We start from the raw sequence: 19,776 nt of genomic DNA, 5'->3' as shown, positions 1-19,776 counted from the left end.
AAAAGATTTTCGTATGTTAATACTGCATATAAGAAAATGAGGTTATCAGAGACATCCATTTTGAAACACATGAATTAAATGAAAATGAAAAAGTATCATAGATTTAAACCTCAATATAGTAAATGACGATAGCCACTGAAAATAATAATTTCGTTTGGTTATCGGAAATGATGTAGAAATTAGATAATGTTTTCTATATTTACCATCCGATGAAAAGAGATTTTCTAGATTTTTAAATTTTCCCTTTCGTTTTTAGAACTTAGATAACGATTGTCTTGTTTAAAAATCAGTTTTTATAAAAATTTTCAATAAACGTAAATTTGTTCACCAATTCTTTGTTTTGTTTCTAACTTGATTCCCCCTATCGGTGGTTTTTTTAAACAGAAATGAAGCTTTTGGATATATATAACCATTATAAACTTGAATGTGCTTTTTCTCAAGTTTAATAACTTTCTGTACAGATAGCAGTGAATAAAACATTTATAGGGCATTATCAACCGTTTGATTCATTTCGGGAGTAGGTACTACTCCCATTTTTGAAAAAAAAAACTTTTCACAAAAACTTGTAACAAAAAGGACAGATCTCATAAGCTTCCACAATCAAATTTTGTGAGTTTGTGTAAGAGATCTAATTCAGCAAGTGATCATTTTGCATCATAAATAACAATATCAATGAGTATTCTCGAAACAACCACCAAACAAGACAACAAAATTACATTTAATAAAAACATATGTGTGAATAAAAAATTAAATAATACTTGATGGACCGTTGAGAAATGAATTATGCCCCTGTTCACACATATAAGATACAAATAATTATTTACTTGACAATTTAAATTACTTAGCGTATATTATATATGTCATTGTGAACCCTCTTGATTTCTAGCACATTTAAATTACTAAATTTTATTTTGATTGAATTACTTACCATCAGACTAATAAATTATATTCGAGAACGTCGTCTTTCAATCTACATCATGTGCTTTAAGTCACGTAATGGTTTCCAAATTTTCGGCAGTAGATTAGTATTTTTTGAATACTATCTGACCCGACTACGCGTTGCTGTATCTCATTGTATAAACAAAAACAAAATAATATACAAAACAATGATCATAGAATATTTTTATGTTGTTTATATTCAAAATCAAAACACAGCGCCATCTATTAACATAAAATAAAAGCAAGATTGTTTGCGTTAAAAACAAGAGAGAAATTGTATAGCTCTCACTGCCATCTATTGAAAATTATAGAACTTAGAAGTGAATTTAACTCTTTCTCTATTAAAAAAAACCTAAAATTTGCTATAAAAAAATTGTTGTTCACTAATCAAGATAAAAACTACTCTATCTTATCAGTTGGGCCAAAAATACAGATCTACAAAATTTCGTCGAATGGTTTGAGATAAAAGTTTCAGATGAAAGATTTTCTCACGTGTTCTGCACATGCGTCAAATATGTCGTGCGTTAAATATTCCTTAATTCCTTTTTGGTTTGGATTTCCAAACCTCTACATTATTTTATATAAACTAATTTTTTAATACTCTTCCTACCTGAAAATAGTTTAATTACGAGATTATTTAATGAGGTTTGAGAGTGAAAATATTAGAGCAAAATTAATGTAAATAATTAAATTTATTTGAACTAATTTCATCATATTTCTATCACGAGTACGAATTATAATAAACTATCCAAAGGATATGTTCAGGTCTTTCACTTTTAGTCTCGCGATGAGAGAAATTTTCACAATTCCTGACGGACTTGAACATTGATTATATTAAACTATCCGAAGGATACGCTCAGGTCTTTCACTTTTAGTCTCGTGATGAGAGAAATTCTACAATTCCTGACGGACTTGAACATTGATTGAACAAGGCGTTTTTCTATTTTATAAAGTTTTGGTCAATTACTTTTTGGTCTATAATCCGGCACTAACAAATAATGAAATATAGTCCGTCATATCATGTATAATTAAATGGAAAAACAAAGAAATTTAGATCATTTTTGGCAGCTAAAGTAAACAAAATCAATTACAGCGTTTATTTAAATATGTTGATGCCAACAGCACGAATTAATTTGCTTTCCTACCTTTAAAGACTTGAATTGTTTCATTAATCTGGTTGCTATTTGCAGTTAATCGATGTTTACTTCCTTTACCATTGCTAATTTGATCTTTGTCCCTTAATTAATTAATGAATATGTTTTAAAAGGATGGTTATTTGTTCGAAAGGATAGAAATTAATTCAAAATGTTTTTTTTTACATCAGTAATTAGTTTTATTGAATTCTTAAATTGTTTCTACATTTTATTTTATTTTTTATTTTTTTGTGTATTGGTATTTTATTTTTTATTTTGTTTGCATGATTTTCCAATTCTATTATAAAACAATATTTTTTTATTTCTTTATTCATTTATTTGTATATATTTTTTATAGTTTCTTTTTTTAATAAATTTACAATTTTTATTTTTGAATATTTTTTCAAATTTTTTTTTTAACCTTTGGTTGGTTGTTAAAATGGTTTTAACACATTTACGTTACAATAATAATTTGTTAAAGTATAATATGGGCGAATAAATATACATTTTTGTTTATTTTTTTCTATATTAAAAATATTAAAATTAAATTTCTTTTTGGAAAAGTATAATTAATTAATTAATAACTTAAGAATAATTTTTGAATAATTTGTATTTGGTAATAATACTGTGTCCAAATTGGAATGTGGAAATTTGATTTTATTAATATCTGAAACAAACAAAAAAGAATTAACAATTGTGAAATTTACTAAATTTAAAAAATCCCCAAGAAAGTTTTCGAATGTGGAACCCTTGAAACGTATCTAAGAACACTCTCCATTAAATTACACGGATTTGAGGTTCATCGCGAATTTTTTAGTTGTTTCGGGTACGGAACCCTAAACCTGTACTTGAAACATAGCTAAGAACACTCCCCATTAAATTACTCATCAAACGAAACAAAAAAAAACCCAATCGGTTCATCCGTTTAGGCGCTACGATGTCAGAGAGAGACACGCAGACAGACAAGCACACATAACGGTCAAACTTATTACACCCCTTTCTTTGTTTCGGAGGTTAAAAATAGTTAACGGTGCACAGGTTTTTTTAAGGGTCCCCTACTCATGAAAATCTAAATTTAAAGATTAGTCGAAAGAAATTCTTGTTTGCAAGAAATACTTTCGACTTTTGAGAGATGAAAAATTGAAGTGATTGCAGTATTCGTAGCGTGCTGCAGATAAAGTTATATCTTTCCAGTATATTCGGAAAATGAATTTTCCATGACTATACCGTTTATGTAATAATATTGTCTCTTATTTAATACTAGCTGGGAACTACCCGCTTTGCTGGGCAACATCCCCACTTGCACCCCTCCCTCCACATTTCCTTGCGTTGGATAACAGTTTTGTAATGTACACGTCATGCTCTTTTATTTGATACCCCACTTAGGTATATTTGTAAATATTCGATATTTCCTTCCCACTTTCTCGCTACACCTTTCTACCCTCCGAAGGTTAAAAAAATTTCTAAATGTAATTTAAAACATTCTGACCAAGTTTTGAACTATTAAAAGCCATAATTGAAAAATATGAATTTTTTATTCATGAACACCCCCGCAACCCCCCTTGTGGGTGGAATTTCGTAAAATCCGTTCTTAGCTGACCTCTACTTGGCAAAAGGAATATTCCTGCCAAATTTCAAGTCTCTAGGTCTTATAGTTCCAGAGATATCGTGATGAGTGACTATCTATATCTATAGAAAGTCTCCTATATATTTATAGATAAATAATTTTGTTAAAAAAATATAGGCAATATCCTTACGTATATGTTGAGATCATTGTGTGAAAGCTCATTTGAATAAGAGAGTTCGACTTTGTACGCAACCAAAAAGGTGGTATTGAAATATTTCGAACATACCTTTAACATATTAATAATTTTTCATATAATAATATTTATATTGTAGACACTGAAAATTTAGAGTCCACAAATATGAGTTGCTTCCAAAATATCATCTTCAGTTGCTTTTCGTACTGCTACTGTCACAGAATTATCAAATAAGCCGCTACTCACTAATCGTATAGTCGTCACTCCACAAAATATCGTATGTTGCATGTTATCTGGAAAAAATACGAATAATATTTTTATTCCAACAAATGTTATTAAATTAATAATCTTGCAACGGTAATGAATCTCGCAAAATCATTTTTTAGTGATTACCAGTTGAAAGAAACTTTGTAGTCCTCGCGATATTCCAACACGAGAATCAATATAGCATTTTTTCTTTTGACACAAAAATATTAATGAGTGAAGCCTTAATCCTAAAACGACAGATCGACAAACGTCAAAGGACTTTTTTTCCTAGAGTTTCGTAGGAAGTTCACAGTTTCTATTCTTTCTGGTGATTTGGGACACTCGTTATGTAGACATTTAATATTATTCGACAATTTTGCAGTAATTACAATTTATATCGAAGCAATAATTATACGCAGTTATACATAATTGTACGCAGAAGTAATTATTTAAAGTTATAATTTAATACTTGCAAATGTGGTCTAATTTTAAAGAGTAATTATAGACTTAATTAACTATAAGGTGATCAAATAAGATAAGTATAGGGTGATCAAATGTATACAATATCTAGAGAATAAAACATAAATAAAAAAGAGGACGTGGAAAGTGTCTGATGCGACCCTTGAGATCCACACGAATAATTTCTCAGCATAATAAATAGTCATAAAAAATTAACATAATAACTCGCTCGACTCGAAACGACACGAACGAATGTTATCAATTTCTTTACGAACTATATTGCCTTTAATAGGCTTTGATTGACACCTCAACGAATTCACTGGCAGTTTCAACTCACGCGATATCGATCAGGAAAAAAAACCCGCGCGACTCGAAGTGATTCGACTGAATGATGTGAAATTCTTTTCGGATGTGTAAAAGAAGTAGACTCGTTTCAGTAAAATTGCTATGGTATAATAATTGAAATAAGAAAATTGTTGGTATAGCATAAAGTTTGTTTTTTTTTATTCCAATTCAATAATGTACAGCTCTTTTTTAATCATTCTTTGAGTATTTGTGAGCTTAAAAATACGATTTTATCCTAGATGAGAATAATCTATCTAAAATTATGCCTATAAGTAAAATTAACTCGTTCCATAGGTATGTTTGTCTACTCTACATGTTGAATATAATATTATCGTATAATTGTTATACTTGAATTGTCATTGGATTGTTATTAAATTTCCTATTATTGTTTGTGATTTACATTTCAAACTGTGGTAAATTATCATTTGCATAAGACATAAATGTGGATAATTATAAACAAATACAAGGTGTAACAGAAATATGTGCGTCAAGTAGCATCCACAATTTAAGTTTTCTGATGTGGGATCGATCTTATCAACACTAGTGAAGCTTTTAAGTCAGCTGAACTATCGAGGTGAACAAAAGATGTGTACATTTTGCGATATTTTACTATGGATCGTTAATATATTGAAAAATATCCATCCATTATAAATAAATGGTTGTTAGCTAATAACGGTGACTGCCATTTACTCTCTCTTTCTTGCAAATATACAAATGGAGAAAATTACATCCAAAGAAGGTTCAACTCAAAAATATCGTCTTGCTTTTTAAGCCAAATCTCAACCCAAATGAATTATTGAAGTGAAATTTATTTATGAAAATTGTTCAAATTGTCAAAGGCTTTATCTGGTAGTGCTTCTTTAATAAACAAAGCTCAACTTAAAGAATATTCTGTATCAAAACTGGCTGCTCTATGGCATGGCCTACTGTTGTGCTAAATCAAAGATCTTTGGTTTTAAAATTTTCAGGTGCAAAATAAAAATTTTTATCGATCGCTTGTTTTTTCGGAATTAATTGACAAACTCAAATCACGAATGTAAAAGAAAATATCGAACACCGTTCAATATTCTGAATCTCTTTTGATTGCTTTAAGTGTTTTCATAAAAGTGATCACAATAATTTTCTACAATCCTAGTACATCGTTTCCTAAAATTTGATTCGTAACACAAAGTTCGAATTAAGGTTTTTGTTCAGCTATTTCTTTCAATTTTTTGCCAAATTTAAAGAGTAAAGAAAAATTTTCTTTGTAAATTATCACCTCAACTTTCTAAAACAAAAAATCCGCAGTAAACGTTATAAAAGTGTTTAGATAATCTACTTTTCGCAATCCGTAGTGAAACAAAAATCAAACAAATTGGCGCTTTTTCAAAGACACAAAATAACATGTGAGTGGTTACTTGAGAAGTTACTGACTCATCCTGTATTAATATAAATTGTGATATTAATTTCTTACCTGGTTTTGAATTCAATCCACATATATTATCAACAATTTGTAAATTTGAATTTTCCAATCCGTCGGATCCACCAATTTGTACAAAGTCTTCTAAACCTCTTTTATTGCACTGCAAGAAAAAAGAGATGAAAATAAATAATTGACTGAGTTAATTGTTAGAGTACCCTGTATAGAAAATGTTAAATGTTAGTGCTTGCAATTTTTTTTTTATTTACAATAGTTTAAGAAACCAACATTATTATGGCGGTCTTTCGGATCCCATTTATTTGGTTTTCGAAAGTATTTTGTAGAATTTTGAAACAACTTGCAAATTTAAAGTTGATTTTTTTATAATTTCAGAGAAAATATATACCAAAGTTTTGTCCTAATTTGCGCCCCCGTGATTACACAGTAATGTTTACGAAAAATGTTTCAAACAAAAGCTGTATAAAAAACTTTTTTTACATTTAAACTTTTGTTCTATCTATAACGCTTAACAAGATTAGTCCTTCAGAACCATGACCCAATAGTCCTATGTTGCTCATTTATGAATTCCAACTTTCTTTTAACATCTTGAACACGCTTAAAAAAATTCAGCTTGATGTCATCTCTTTTCGTTTTTCGTTATCGTGATACCGGGCAGACAAACGGAAATGAACTAATAAGGCGATTTTATGAACATTAGTACCAAAATTTGGTTCGTATCATCAATATTTCTAAGTGATATAAGCTTGTGACAAAACTTAGTATACCTCTACATATATTTCATAAACACAGGGTATAACAAATACAATTGAAGAACAACTAATTAGTCTCGTTATAAAATTGAAAAAAAATAAAATAAAATAAAGTTTTCCATGTTTACATAAATGAGGAAAATGTAATTTTAATATGACAAATATCTCTTGTCAATTCATTCAACTAAATCTGATAATTATTGTATTCGAACAGGAAAATGTCACATTTGTACAATTGATTTTATCAGATATCGAAGATTCTATCTAGATTAAATTAGTTTTGTTACTATATTATAGCACGTGTGAGAGGCTTTCTAAAAACAGAGTACTAGTTGCAGGCAGTAAAAGTGCTAGCAAAGGTCTTTCATAAACTAGTTAATAGTCTTATACAGACACAGAAGATAATAGAAAAAAAAATTTTGATCGAAAATCAGAAATTTTTGATAAATTTCAAATAATAGGCATGTTGACTAAATTTTTTTTATCACGTCAGGTGAGGAATTCTCACTGCGGGTGCAGAAAAGTGAAGTTGGTTTTTAAAAATCTTTAGAAGTAAGCAAAATATGAACGTTTCAAATTCCTTATTAAACAAAGACGAAGATATAGGTTAGTGGCGTCATTGTCTGATATCACCATCGAGAAACATAAAATACATAGAAAACTTTGTTTTGCTAAAAGAAAATGGGCAATAATCTTTGAATGCTTATAACTTCTTCGTTTTTTAATCAATTTTAATTTCACTTTCAAATTTTGTCATGGTATCAAGTCTAGATTTAAATTTTTATGCGTAAAATGGCAAATTTGACATCGGGTAACTACCGAATTAGCATAACTTGGTTCATTTTTGGCTGAATCTGATTAGTTGATTCCAATTTATCGTTTGAACTTTCAATTTAAAATTAAAACTATTTAGTTCAGTATAACATTATATTTTCATTCCAAAAAATCTAAAAAAACTTTTGATTTCCTTAACGCACTATAATACTTTCCACCCTACATTTTAGATTTTACATCGAATTTGGAAATAATTGTATATGGTTCGAAATCGAGAATCCGCATGTTTGGCTCATGCAAACTTTTGTTACAAGCTGTCCGTCAAAACTGTTTAACAGAAAAGAAATAATAACTTTTGTTCATTTATTTTGTAAGACATGTCGCTAGAAGCTGTGAAAGACATGTTATATTCTTCTGCCTTTACAAATTTGTCAATTGTACTCGAAGAGCGTGATAGATACATATATTTCGCTCCAGGAATACAATGATGAATTCGTCAAACTAAACAAAATACAATAATCTGACGTTGGAAAAAGATTAATTTTGTTTTATTCGATTTACAAAGTATCCCACGAAAAACTGAATACGTTTAGAGGTTACAATAGAAAAATGTACTTTTATTATAAAAGTATTAAAATTCAATAATTCTATCTTGAAAAATTCGACGTAAATCTCTCTGTAGGACAATATTGACACAAAATTCAATTTTTCTGCATTCTCGAGTTTCGAATTTAAGGAAATCGAGTTTATAGATCATCGTAGTTTTCGACTATTTTGCAAAACATAATCAGTTTGTAAACATCGAAAGGATTGAAAAAGGAATTAGTTTTTATACACAATTAAATTCCATTTTTCAATATTTTTGACAATTGCAAAGTTTCTGTCATTTTTTTCAAGAATTATATTGCTTTCTTTTAACGTATACGACAGACAAACTCAATTTTTATAAAACCAAACTTTTATAGGGCAATTCTCAAAAAGACAGGCCATTAGAACCGTGGTAATTTCACTTCAATATCGCCTATTTGGACGAAAAATTGGACAGTTTTTGGTGTCTTCGGATATAAAACTTGTGAAGGGAGAATTATTTTTTACGTTATAATGCATTAAAGGCTTGATTTTATTTGAAACATTTTGTATAAAAAATATTATATTTAACTTAATAAATATAAATTATTTCTTACAAAGAAGATATTTATGTAATATTTATAGAAAAAAATAAATAAATAAATAATCATAATAAAGAAAATACTAGAAAAATATTAGAAAAACAAAGATATTAAAAGTATCCAACATTACAATGGATATTAAGAATAATTCTTATATTACAAGTTGAAATCCGTTGAAAAATTTACGATATATATCTTACAAAAGTATTCTCCTGAATATAAAAAGTAACTAAGGCACATTTGTTTCATTTTTTATAGTTTTTTTTATGGCAAAATAAAAATTCTCAAAATTATTTCTCATGCATCCCTTACTTTTAAGACTTAAACGAGCTTGTGTTATTCAAAAACCAAAACATTTCACAAAACAGATACGATGCCATATAAAATACCGAAGTAGTAGAATTTCTATAGCTCGCATCGGACATGCAACACTCAATATGAAAATGTGCATATACTATGTTGTCAATTTGATTACAGTTACAAAAGAATTCCTATATTTATTGAGTGATGAAAAAGCTACTGCGTGTTTGGAATTTTTTCCGTTCGCATGGTGTAGCCTCGGGACGTATCAAAATTTCAAGTTATTCCGTCGATTACTTTTCGGGTTTTGCGTCTGTAGACACACGGAAGCTAAATTTTGTTTTATACAAAAAAGATTTATCGACATCTACAAATATTTAACGAATCTATAATCAGAGTTATGCTCCAATACATGCTGTCTATAAATAACTAAACAAAACTATTTGATATTTATATGACTGTTTTTCAGTAATTTGAAAATATTTCCCGCTCCCATGGAACTTGAGGAGACAATGTATGTATAAACACTCTTGATGCAATAAAAAAACGACCCGTCAAAATTTCAAGTCAATTCGACGATAACTTTTTGAGTTTTGCGGTTAAAAACATACGATTTTTTTTTCTTTTGCCTATTAAATTTTTGATAAGTTAAATTATTTGTTAAAAATTTGTCTGAATTAAAAACGTCAAAAGACTTTTCGCCTAGGGATTTTTTAAAGAATTCATAGTTTATGTTTAGTTCGATACTTCAGGAACATTCTATTTATGGTCAAAGTCTCCAAATATAAAAACTAAAACTTATTTTCTCGATTTTCGAATGCAATAATTTTCTCAAACCACAAAAGAAGAGAATTTTCCAATAATTATTGTAAAATCTATATGATTATAAATATCTTTCCGATTTTTCTCAACATTTTACAAACTTTCTATATCACCATTCAAGCTATACAAGTAACAATATAAAAATAGACTTCTAGTATTTATATACAATATGTTCAAGATTTTATAACTCATGGATTTTCTGTTCGATTTGTTTACTATTTTATAGTAATTCAACTCTCTCACTCTCTCACTCTCTGTATTTCTTTTTTCAATGGTACACTTAAAGAAGTTTCACTTCAAAATTTAAGTAAAAATACCTTTTACAAGATAAGCTTTTATTTTACTCAAAATATACTTTCCTTGTAAGTCACTCATACATGTTTTGCTCATTATTTTCGTTATTTTAGTACAAGAAAAGCTTTTACCCTAAAAGAATTTTTCATTCAACTTTTGAATTTAACACTAAGAAATGTCATATATATCAAATATGGCCGAAGCGACGAGAAAATCAGGTCAAACCATGACCCACAAGATTTTATAATGAAGAATGAATGAATGAATGATAGTAATTTTACAAGGAACAACTTTAGAATTGACGGTCCTCCATGTTTTATAAATTATGAATTCTAGTAGGACTTCTATTGGCTCTTAAAGTGAAAGTCTAATTCAAAGGATTTCTTGAACATTGTGTATATTAAAAAAACCATTTAATGTTATGAATATTTAATATAAAACAAAATATAATATAATATTTACCTTATGTAATGTACCAGTTTCAATTTCCATATTCCTATCACCAATACCATTTCCATTACCAACAACCCCATTGCCACCAATACTTGCTAATCCAACACTTAATGCAATGGTACGTACAGCAGCTGGATATATTGCGGTTAAACTACAATTTACACGTTTATTATAGTTACGTAATGTATATAATTCATCACTACCTTGCATTAAGATGTTACATGCTGCAAAGAATAAATAAATATTTATTAAAAGACTTTGTACAGTAAAACTTCTATAAATTGGTTTGAAATAAGGATATATATCTAGATGTGGGAATACCAATCACAAGCTCGAATCAATTGGGCATTCCTTAAAGTTCAAGAATTAATTTTGAAATATATTTCACTTCAACTTTTACAAAGCCCTTTCAAAAACACGGTTCCTGTATACTATCCTATACGAACTGTGCATTTTTCTGGGGTTAAATTATCCATTGCCATTTTTTGACCCCTAAACGACCACTACTCATGCAATAAAACATATTGATCCTTTGCTCTACGAAAAATTAAAAACAAATCTATCCCACTGGAACCATTACTTTAACCTGGATAAAATGTAGCCTATGTGCTATTCCATGCTATAATCTGTGACACATTTTGTCCACATCTATTCAGCCGTTCTGGCGTGATTGAGTTACAAACATCCATCCATAAATTCACGATTATAATATATTTCAGATTTAATTAGAGGGCTATTATCAATACATAGTATAAAACAAAGTCGCTTTCTCTGTCCCTATGTCCCTATGTCCCTTTGTATGCTTAAATCTTTGAAACTACGCAACGGATTTTGATGCGGTTTTTTTAATAGATAGAGTGATTCAAGAGGTGGTATTTATGTATAAAACATCCATATTATAGTAGAGTAAGGGGTTGAAATAGGGGTTGAAAGGGATATGCTTCAAAAACTAAAAAAGTTGTGCATCGATTAAGATAAAATATTGACACGATATACAACCAGCTTCAAAGATCTATTGTTTTTATCTACTTTTAACCTTCGGAGGGTAGAAAGGTGTAGCGAGAAAGTGGGAAGGAATTATCGAATATTTACAAATATACCTAAGTGGGGTATCAAATAAAAGAGCATGACGTGTAAATTTCAAAACTGTTATCCCACGCAAGGAAATGTGGAGGGAGGGGTGCAAGTGGGGATGTTGCCCAGCAAAGCGGGTAGTTCATATTTGTTGTATTTTTTGGATTCAGTTAATAAATGGTGGAAACGCAAATAAATGTATTTTATATTCATTCCACGGTATATTATATGATTTATTTGCGCTTCTACCATATTATATAAGACTGAATTATATTTAGGGAAACAATAATCAAAATGTAACTCTTGATCGCTTAATTTTTTCAAGTACTGGAATATTCCATCATTAAAATTTTGTATTGCTTCAAAAGACGTTCGTTATCGATCCAGAACATCGTATTTAATCAATTTTGGTATAACATCGATAACGAAAATATTAAGTATTTAAATGTACAAATAGAAAGAAAGGAAAAAACATTTGGTGATGTCATAACCTGCAATTACCATAAAGACTACATATCAAAAGTTGTTTTGCAAGAATAAGATTATTTAATTGCTTATATCTTTTTTGTTTATCAATCGATTTTAATTTTGATTTCAGATCTTGTCTATTCTATTCTCGCACATTTGCAAATTTTAACGAAAGATACATTGAAATCGAAATCAGAACAAAAGCCACTTTGAAACAGAAGTTTCAATCATACACTATCTTATTGAGAAAGTTATCTTTAACAACTTTTACTATATTTTTAAGACGTAACAAGTACGCTTTTCTTCGATAGCTCTGTCATGTATTGTAGCTAAATGTTGTATGTACAATGTACACGTTACACAGAACTAAATGTTATTACTTACTTGTTATACCATGTATATATGAAATATACATAGTATATTAAGTTTAGTCCCAAGTTTGTCACGCTTAAAAATAATGATGCTAGGGAAAAAATTTTGTCATAGGTGTTCATAAAATCACCTAATTAGTCCATTTCCGGTTGTCCGTCCATCCGTCCGTCTGTGGACACGATAACTCAAAAACGAAAAAAGATATCGAGCTGAAATTTTTACAGCGTACTCAGGACGTAAAAAGTGAGGTCAAGTTCGTAAATGAGCATCATAGGTCAATTGGGTCTTGGGTCCGTAGGACCCATCTTGTAAACCGTTAGAGATAGAACAAAAGTTTAAATGTAAAAAATGTTCCTTATCAAAAATTAAACAACTTTTGTTTGGAACACTTTTTCGTAAACATCACTGTTTACCCGCGAGGGCGTCAATTAGGCGGAAATTTTATAATATGTACTATACTTGATTATCAGTTATGTATGTGTCACATGTTTGTATGTGTAATGTGATAAAGAAATCAACACTGACTATGCATGGTATTTCAACAATTAACTCAGTTAATTGTTTGTTTTCACTTGTTGTTATTTGATATTATTCAAAGAATATAACATTATCGTTGATGTAACATTGTGATATATACAGTAAAACTAACTGATGATAAGTATCTATGAAATTATATTATCATTATATAAAATTTAATTTTATTCAACATTATTGTTATTTTTCATTAGTGACGCATATTACTAGTGTATAGGGAATTCATTGTAATTTGAAAATTGATATTAATAACTTTGAAAAATGTGTCTTACAAATCGAATATGTTGCCAAGACTCTTGTATAGAAAAATTGTAAATTCTAAAGTATGATCTAAGGCTCTTTCATGATTTTAGGCTTATGGTAACAAATTGCAAAAACTGGTAGCAGAGGTATGGAAACTTATCTCACCAGCACTGACGTCAAACGTTCGGTAATTTTTAGTCGCGCCATGAGAGACTTGCTCATACGTTCTGCACATGCGTAAAATATTTCGCGTGTTAAATATTCATTTACTTTGTAAATCATAACCTCTACATAATTTTATTTAAATTTATTTTTTGATGCACTGAATACTGAATGATTTTTTGAGAGTGAAAACAGTCTCGAAAGTTCTGAAGTTAATATTTTTTGCTTACATCTTTACTCTCGTGAGGAGAGAAAGACTCACAATTTCTGAACACCTGACAAAAATACATTATTTAAAATCTGTAGATAGGTTGGAAAAATGCGAAAAAAGATATAATTATAAGAAGCTAAAATAACTTTCAACCACGCGAGGGCTAGCGAGCTAAAATAAGAGGGTTGTGTACTTTTCTTTCTCGATTATTAGTGTATCGAAATATCATAATTATTTTAACACTATCAACCATTGGATAAAGTCCTGCTGCTGAAACTCGGACCATCCTGCACAAGGGATTTACATTCAAATATTTATTCTTGACCGCATGAGTACATCGAATTAAAATTGTAATATTACTCTGTTGGACAGAAATTAACATATCAAAGTTTAACAAATTTTTTAACGTACCCTAATGTCATTAATACAACTTCAAACGTTGTTTTTACATTTCATGTATAACTTTTCATTTTGTAAAATATAAGGTTTAAATTAGTTACGTGATGTATAAAATATTAAACAAGCAACCATACCGGTGTCAAACGTCTATGAATACTAATCACATATGAGTATGTAAGGAAATATATATATTACATATATAAATAATGTATTGGTTTAACATTATAACGTGGAAAAAACCAGCGCGGAAAGACAAATGTGATGGAAAAACAAAGATGAATATAACAATAGTAAGATAATGTAATAATAATATGTTTTAATCGCTTTAACACATTGTTAATGTTCCTTAAGGTTAATCGGACAGAACACTTCCTGTAAAACTACCTGTAAATTGTTAAAATTCCAATTTTTATTCAAGAATTACATGAAATTAGGACCATCTTTGTATTAAAAATTGCCCACCGAAAAGCAACCAATTGGTTTGTTAGCAAGTGATATAATTGCTCGACCGTCACTACGGCCCATGGTAGACATTAAATGCTAAAAGTTCACGCTAAAGGCAACCTATATGGTGGTTCAGTGGTATAGTTACTAGACTGCCATTCAAAACTCCTGTGTTCCAAACGTAACCCGATCAATTTCGTTTTTCATTTATTATAGTTTGGAATAATTATACATACTATAATTAATATAAAAATTCAAAAAAACACAGTTATTTCAAAGTTTTAAGTTTTCACTTCTGTCGACAGTCCCCATGGCTGAATATTTTTTTTTTTTTTTTTGGTATTAGGTAATTAATCGGAGGGTTCTGGCGTTCAAATTCATCAAATTTAGTTCAAATGTTAGTCGGCAGGTTATTGGTTGTGTGCGTAGTCATGGTAGAGACAATAAAAACGATGCCAGCGCTTCCAGTGAAAAATTTTGGCGTTAAAGGAGGCTATTATGATTAATTTGCAATTCTTTACATGTAAATGTTACAGTGAATGTCAAATTAAAATTATTGGAAAACACTAATTAATTAAACTTAATGCATTAAAAATTGTGAAAATAATAAATCAGTTTGCACAAATTTTATTTTTCAAATGTAATTTATCATAATTATTTATTTAAAGTTAGACAATAATATTAAATTTTCAATGTAAATGATAAAGGCAATCCATACAATTATATATGCATCCATACAATTCTATAATTAAAGTAGAGTATCGTTACCATGGAAACGCCTCCAATAAAACTCACACACGGTGCGAATAGTGAGTTAATATCTCTCTTATTTCAAATCATTAAATTTTTTTTAACCATGCCATCAAATGTTTGATCAACATTTTAAGTTTAGGCTCTAACTTACCACTAAATAAAAATGTTAAAAGAAAGTCGTAGTACCATAGATAGATAATTATTCTCATTATAATTTTTGAACTGTAAAAATTTCTACGTTTTAAGATAACTTGTGTAATAAATATAACATTTAAGAAATACATTATTACGAATTGTGACAATTTAAAAGATAATATACCTTTATCAGCAAAACACATTTAACACTTTTTTTTCAGAAACAGATTACTCTAACCATTTCATTTAATTTACGTATTATTAACCTGTTATTTACAATTCATGGATAAAATTCGTTGGATAAAATTATAAAATCATGGATTTTATCTTGATATCTCAAATCTATAAATATATAGGAGACTTTCTATAGATATAGATAGATAGATAGTCACTCATCACGATATCTCTGGAACTATAAGACCTAGAGACTTGAAATTTGGGAGGAATATTCCTTTTGCTAAGTAGAGGTCAGCTAACGGAATTCCACCTACAAGGGGGGTTGCGGGGGTGTTCATGAATAAAAAATTCATATTTTTCAATTATGGCTTTTAATAGCTCAAAACTTGGTCAGAATGTTTTAAATTACATTTAGAAATTTTTTTAACCTTCGGAGGGTAGAAAGGTGTAGCGAGAAAGTGGGAAGGAAATATCGAATATTTACAAATATACCTAAGTGGGGTATCAAATAAAAGAGCATGACGTGTACATTACAAAACTGTTATCCAACGCAAGGAAATGTGGAGGGAGGGGTGCAAGTGGGGATGTTGCCCAGCAAAGCGGGCGGGTAACAGCTAGTATTTAATAAATCTCATTGAAAAAAGAAAAATATTTTCGTACCGCTTATTAAAATGCTCAATTCACATCAAACTAACATCCGATTTATATGAATTACACGTCGCGCATTCTATGATATTTAAAATCCTAGAATTAGATAAAATCCTTGAATTTGATAAAGTAAATCTTGTTATATATTACATGACTCAAGTTATAAAGTTTTCCTAAGGGAATTTTTATACTACCGAAAGTCGAAGTACATACAGATATGTATTAAAATGAATCAAATTATTTTACATGTAATGTACAACGCTTGAATTACTATAAAATTACATTAATTAAAAGTGAAACATAGAAATTCCTTGTTCGCTTGGGGATTGATTAATGAACAATATATCAAGAGTATGTGTAAAAGTTGTATATATCATATAACTTTTATAAATTATCAGAAATTAGTTGAAATTAGCAAATTTTGAATAGTTTTGTGAATAAAAATTATAAGCTAATTATTCCAGTCATTATTTGAATCTTTGACTACGGTATTATTAGTTCGAAGTTCAAAATTACAACTACATCATAATTTTAAAACTATTTAATACTTGAGGCTTGCAGAAGGGATCCACATGTAAATGTATAAGATTATTATAAAATTATTTAAACAATTTTTGTCATGTAACAAAAATTGATTAAAACCTATAGCCTGAGGTTAAAGCATATAACATAGTTGGTAAACAAGAAAAATTTACAAAATTTAAAAAACCGCCGACAAATTTTTGGAACCCTAAACTCGCACTTGAAACATATTGTTTGAGTCATTTCAAAGTATGGGCTACTAGTTGGTCATTGATTCCTGTTATTCATTCATTGCGTAACAGCACAGCCGTGCGAGATACCTCGCTTCGGCTGTCTTCAGAACGTAATTTTTACTTTTTTCGTTTTTCTCTGGTTTGGGACACTTGGTCTCGACACCATTCGAAGTGTAAATTCAAAATGAATCTCAAAGTTTAATTTTCTAATCGAATGTAATTTCAATTTATTTAATAGTTATTTTTTCGTCTTGAAACGCGCGATTTCAACGACATGTTTCTAAATTAAAGTTTTTCAAAGAGGGTTCAAAGGTTTGAGTTTGTAATCTGGTGTAATCAATTGATTTTCATAATAATTTCAAGTTTCTTAAACGTTAATTAAATGTGTCAAGAGTGTTTCTTTCTGATGATTTCTATATTTTCAAATTTTAATAATCTCGCAGTGTGATTCGCGAACAATTTATCACTTTGTTCGAGTGATTCACGTGGTGTCAGTTTTTTCATGGGATTTCAAGTAGAGGCAAAAGTGTACAAATTAAAACTATTGTGCTAAAGAATATTTTAGCGACTTAAATTTCAACGCGGTACAATGTACCCAGAAGACAGAAGATTTTGGTGGATCCTTAAATTCCTGTTGTCCCTTATTTTTCCTACTAGGCCTTCATTTTTCAACTTCAGTTCATCATCAAACTTGTAAGTAGTCATATTTTTCATTTCATACAGTCCGCTAGGTAATTTTCTAACTATTCTAATTTTTTTCGACCTTAGAGCTCCTACACATATATAAGAACAAGCTGAATTAAGTTACCTTTTTCTTTAGAGTCTTCCCCAAATTGAACCAATTTTGAGGATTATGGCCTATTTTTAGCTGTTCCGGATACGGAAACCTAAACTCGCACTTGAAACATAGTTAGGAACACCATTAAATCTCCATTAAATTACCATTAAAACAAAAAAATCTGTTCAATCCTTTAGGCGCTACGATGCCACAGACAGACAAATAGACAGACACACATAACGGTCAAACTTATAACACCCATTTTTGTGGTTCGAGGATTAAAAATAGAAACAATCTATTCTGATGAAAATAAACTAAGCAAAATCACTTTATTAGTTCGAAAAATTATCATAGGGTGATTTATTTCGCGAACAGTGTTGGAAAAATTTGGACCAGAAGAAGCCATACAAACTCTATAGCTGTAACCTCGTAGACTAACAAGCAGTGGACTAACGTGGATCCACGAAAAACATGTGAATTCACGAAAAACATTCGGAATAATTGTATAATTTATTATTTCTTTTTTTTCTAAATATCATTATCCTAATTTTATTTTAAATTTTTGTGTAATCAGAGTTATTTTGTTTTTATAAAAATGAAAATCCTGATACTTAACGATACTAATACGAACTTTTACTGGCAGAAATTTTTCTGGGTAGAAGTGTAAGGTTATTGTTTATTTATGTCGCTGGAAAAAATTTCTATTATAATGTCCCTATAATTAGTACACCTTGAAAACAAAAATAGTATGCCAACCAGTGATAAATTGAGTGCTAATGACACACTAGCTTTTGCAAATGCTTAGTACCCATTTTCGTGAACTTGGATACAACATTGAAAGCGAATAACGTATTCGTAAATTTTCAAGTTAAGAATCTGTTACATACTTTAAATTTAATCTCAGACTATAAACAATATAAACTTTTTCTTGAACAATTGAATGAAGTAAAAGAAAATAAATGTTCACAATTTTCTAAAAGCAACAGAACAGAACGTAAGTGATATAAAGAAAAGCAAGATAATGTTATGTAAATTTAGTTTGAATAAATAACCTAACACAGTAGAGTACTATTTTTGTTCCATGTAAAGTAGGAGACTCTTTAAATGATTTGTTTTTCTTTTAAAAACTATTATAAAACAATACACATAGTATACAGGATGTTCTAAAATTGCACGGCATTATTTTAGGTATGTGTTTTCTACAACATAATTAAGTTTTCTAAGAAGTACTCAATATAGCTTTTGTATTAAAAACCCACCTCTTAGACATAAAATTTTATTTCTGGATCTGTTAAACGCTTGCCTTATTATACCATGTATATGAAATATACCAAGGTATCCTGAGTTTAGTCCCAAGTTTGTAACGCTTAAAAATATTGATACTATGAACAAAATTTTGGTATAGTTGTTCATAAAATCACCTAATTAGTCCATTTCCGGTTGTCTGTCGTCTGTCGTCATTGCACATACGAAACACCCCATATAAATATTTAAACATGTAGACTTAGTACATACAGCCTGGATTAAACTACTCTAATTACTGTCTGAATAACTGTAGATAACTATAAGTTCTTTACACTAGCAGCTAAGAAGCTCAGATGAAAGTTTGCTATACATATATTTAAGATTTTCTTTTATATTGCTGTCAGACAACGGACTTTTTTGTAATATTAAGTTTCTATCTATTTGTAAATCTCTTAATATTTTACTGATTTGAGTTCAGAAAAAACAATGCCGTTGGTTAAAATTTAATAAGTTGA

At 29.3% G+C, this 19,776-nt stretch overlaps 1 protein-coding gene across 2 annotated transcripts in view; it reads right to left on the bottom strand.

Annotated features, from left to right (window-relative positions):
- Positions 1-3,940: 3,940 nt before the first annotated feature.
- Positions 3,941-19,776, bottom strand: part of LOC123305395 (corticotropin-releasing factor-binding protein) — a 79,496-nt gene continuing 63,660 nt past the window's right edge. For both annotated transcript variants that reach the window (XM_044887097.1, XM_044887098.1), the window contains 3 exons: positions 10,873-11,087; positions 6,336-6,444; positions 3,941-4,125 (listed from right to left, as the gene is read on the bottom strand). In XM_044887097.1, coding sequence (XP_044743032.1) covers positions 3,983-4,125; positions 6,336-6,444; positions 10,873-11,087 — 467 coding nt within the window. In that variant the 3' untranslated portion in view covers positions 3,941-3,982. The remainder of the gene's footprint in view (positions 4,126-6,335; positions 6,445-10,872; positions 11,088-19,776) is intronic.

Source organism: Chrysoperla carnea, chromosome 1 (genome assembly GCF_905475395.1).
Source record: "Chrysoperla carnea chromosome 1, inChrCarn1.1, whole genome shotgun sequence".
Classification (NCBI taxonomy): Eukaryota; Metazoa; Arthropoda; class Insecta; order Neuroptera; family Chrysopidae; genus Chrysoperla; species Chrysoperla carnea.
This window is presented reverse-complemented; position numbering and strand designations above follow the sequence as displayed.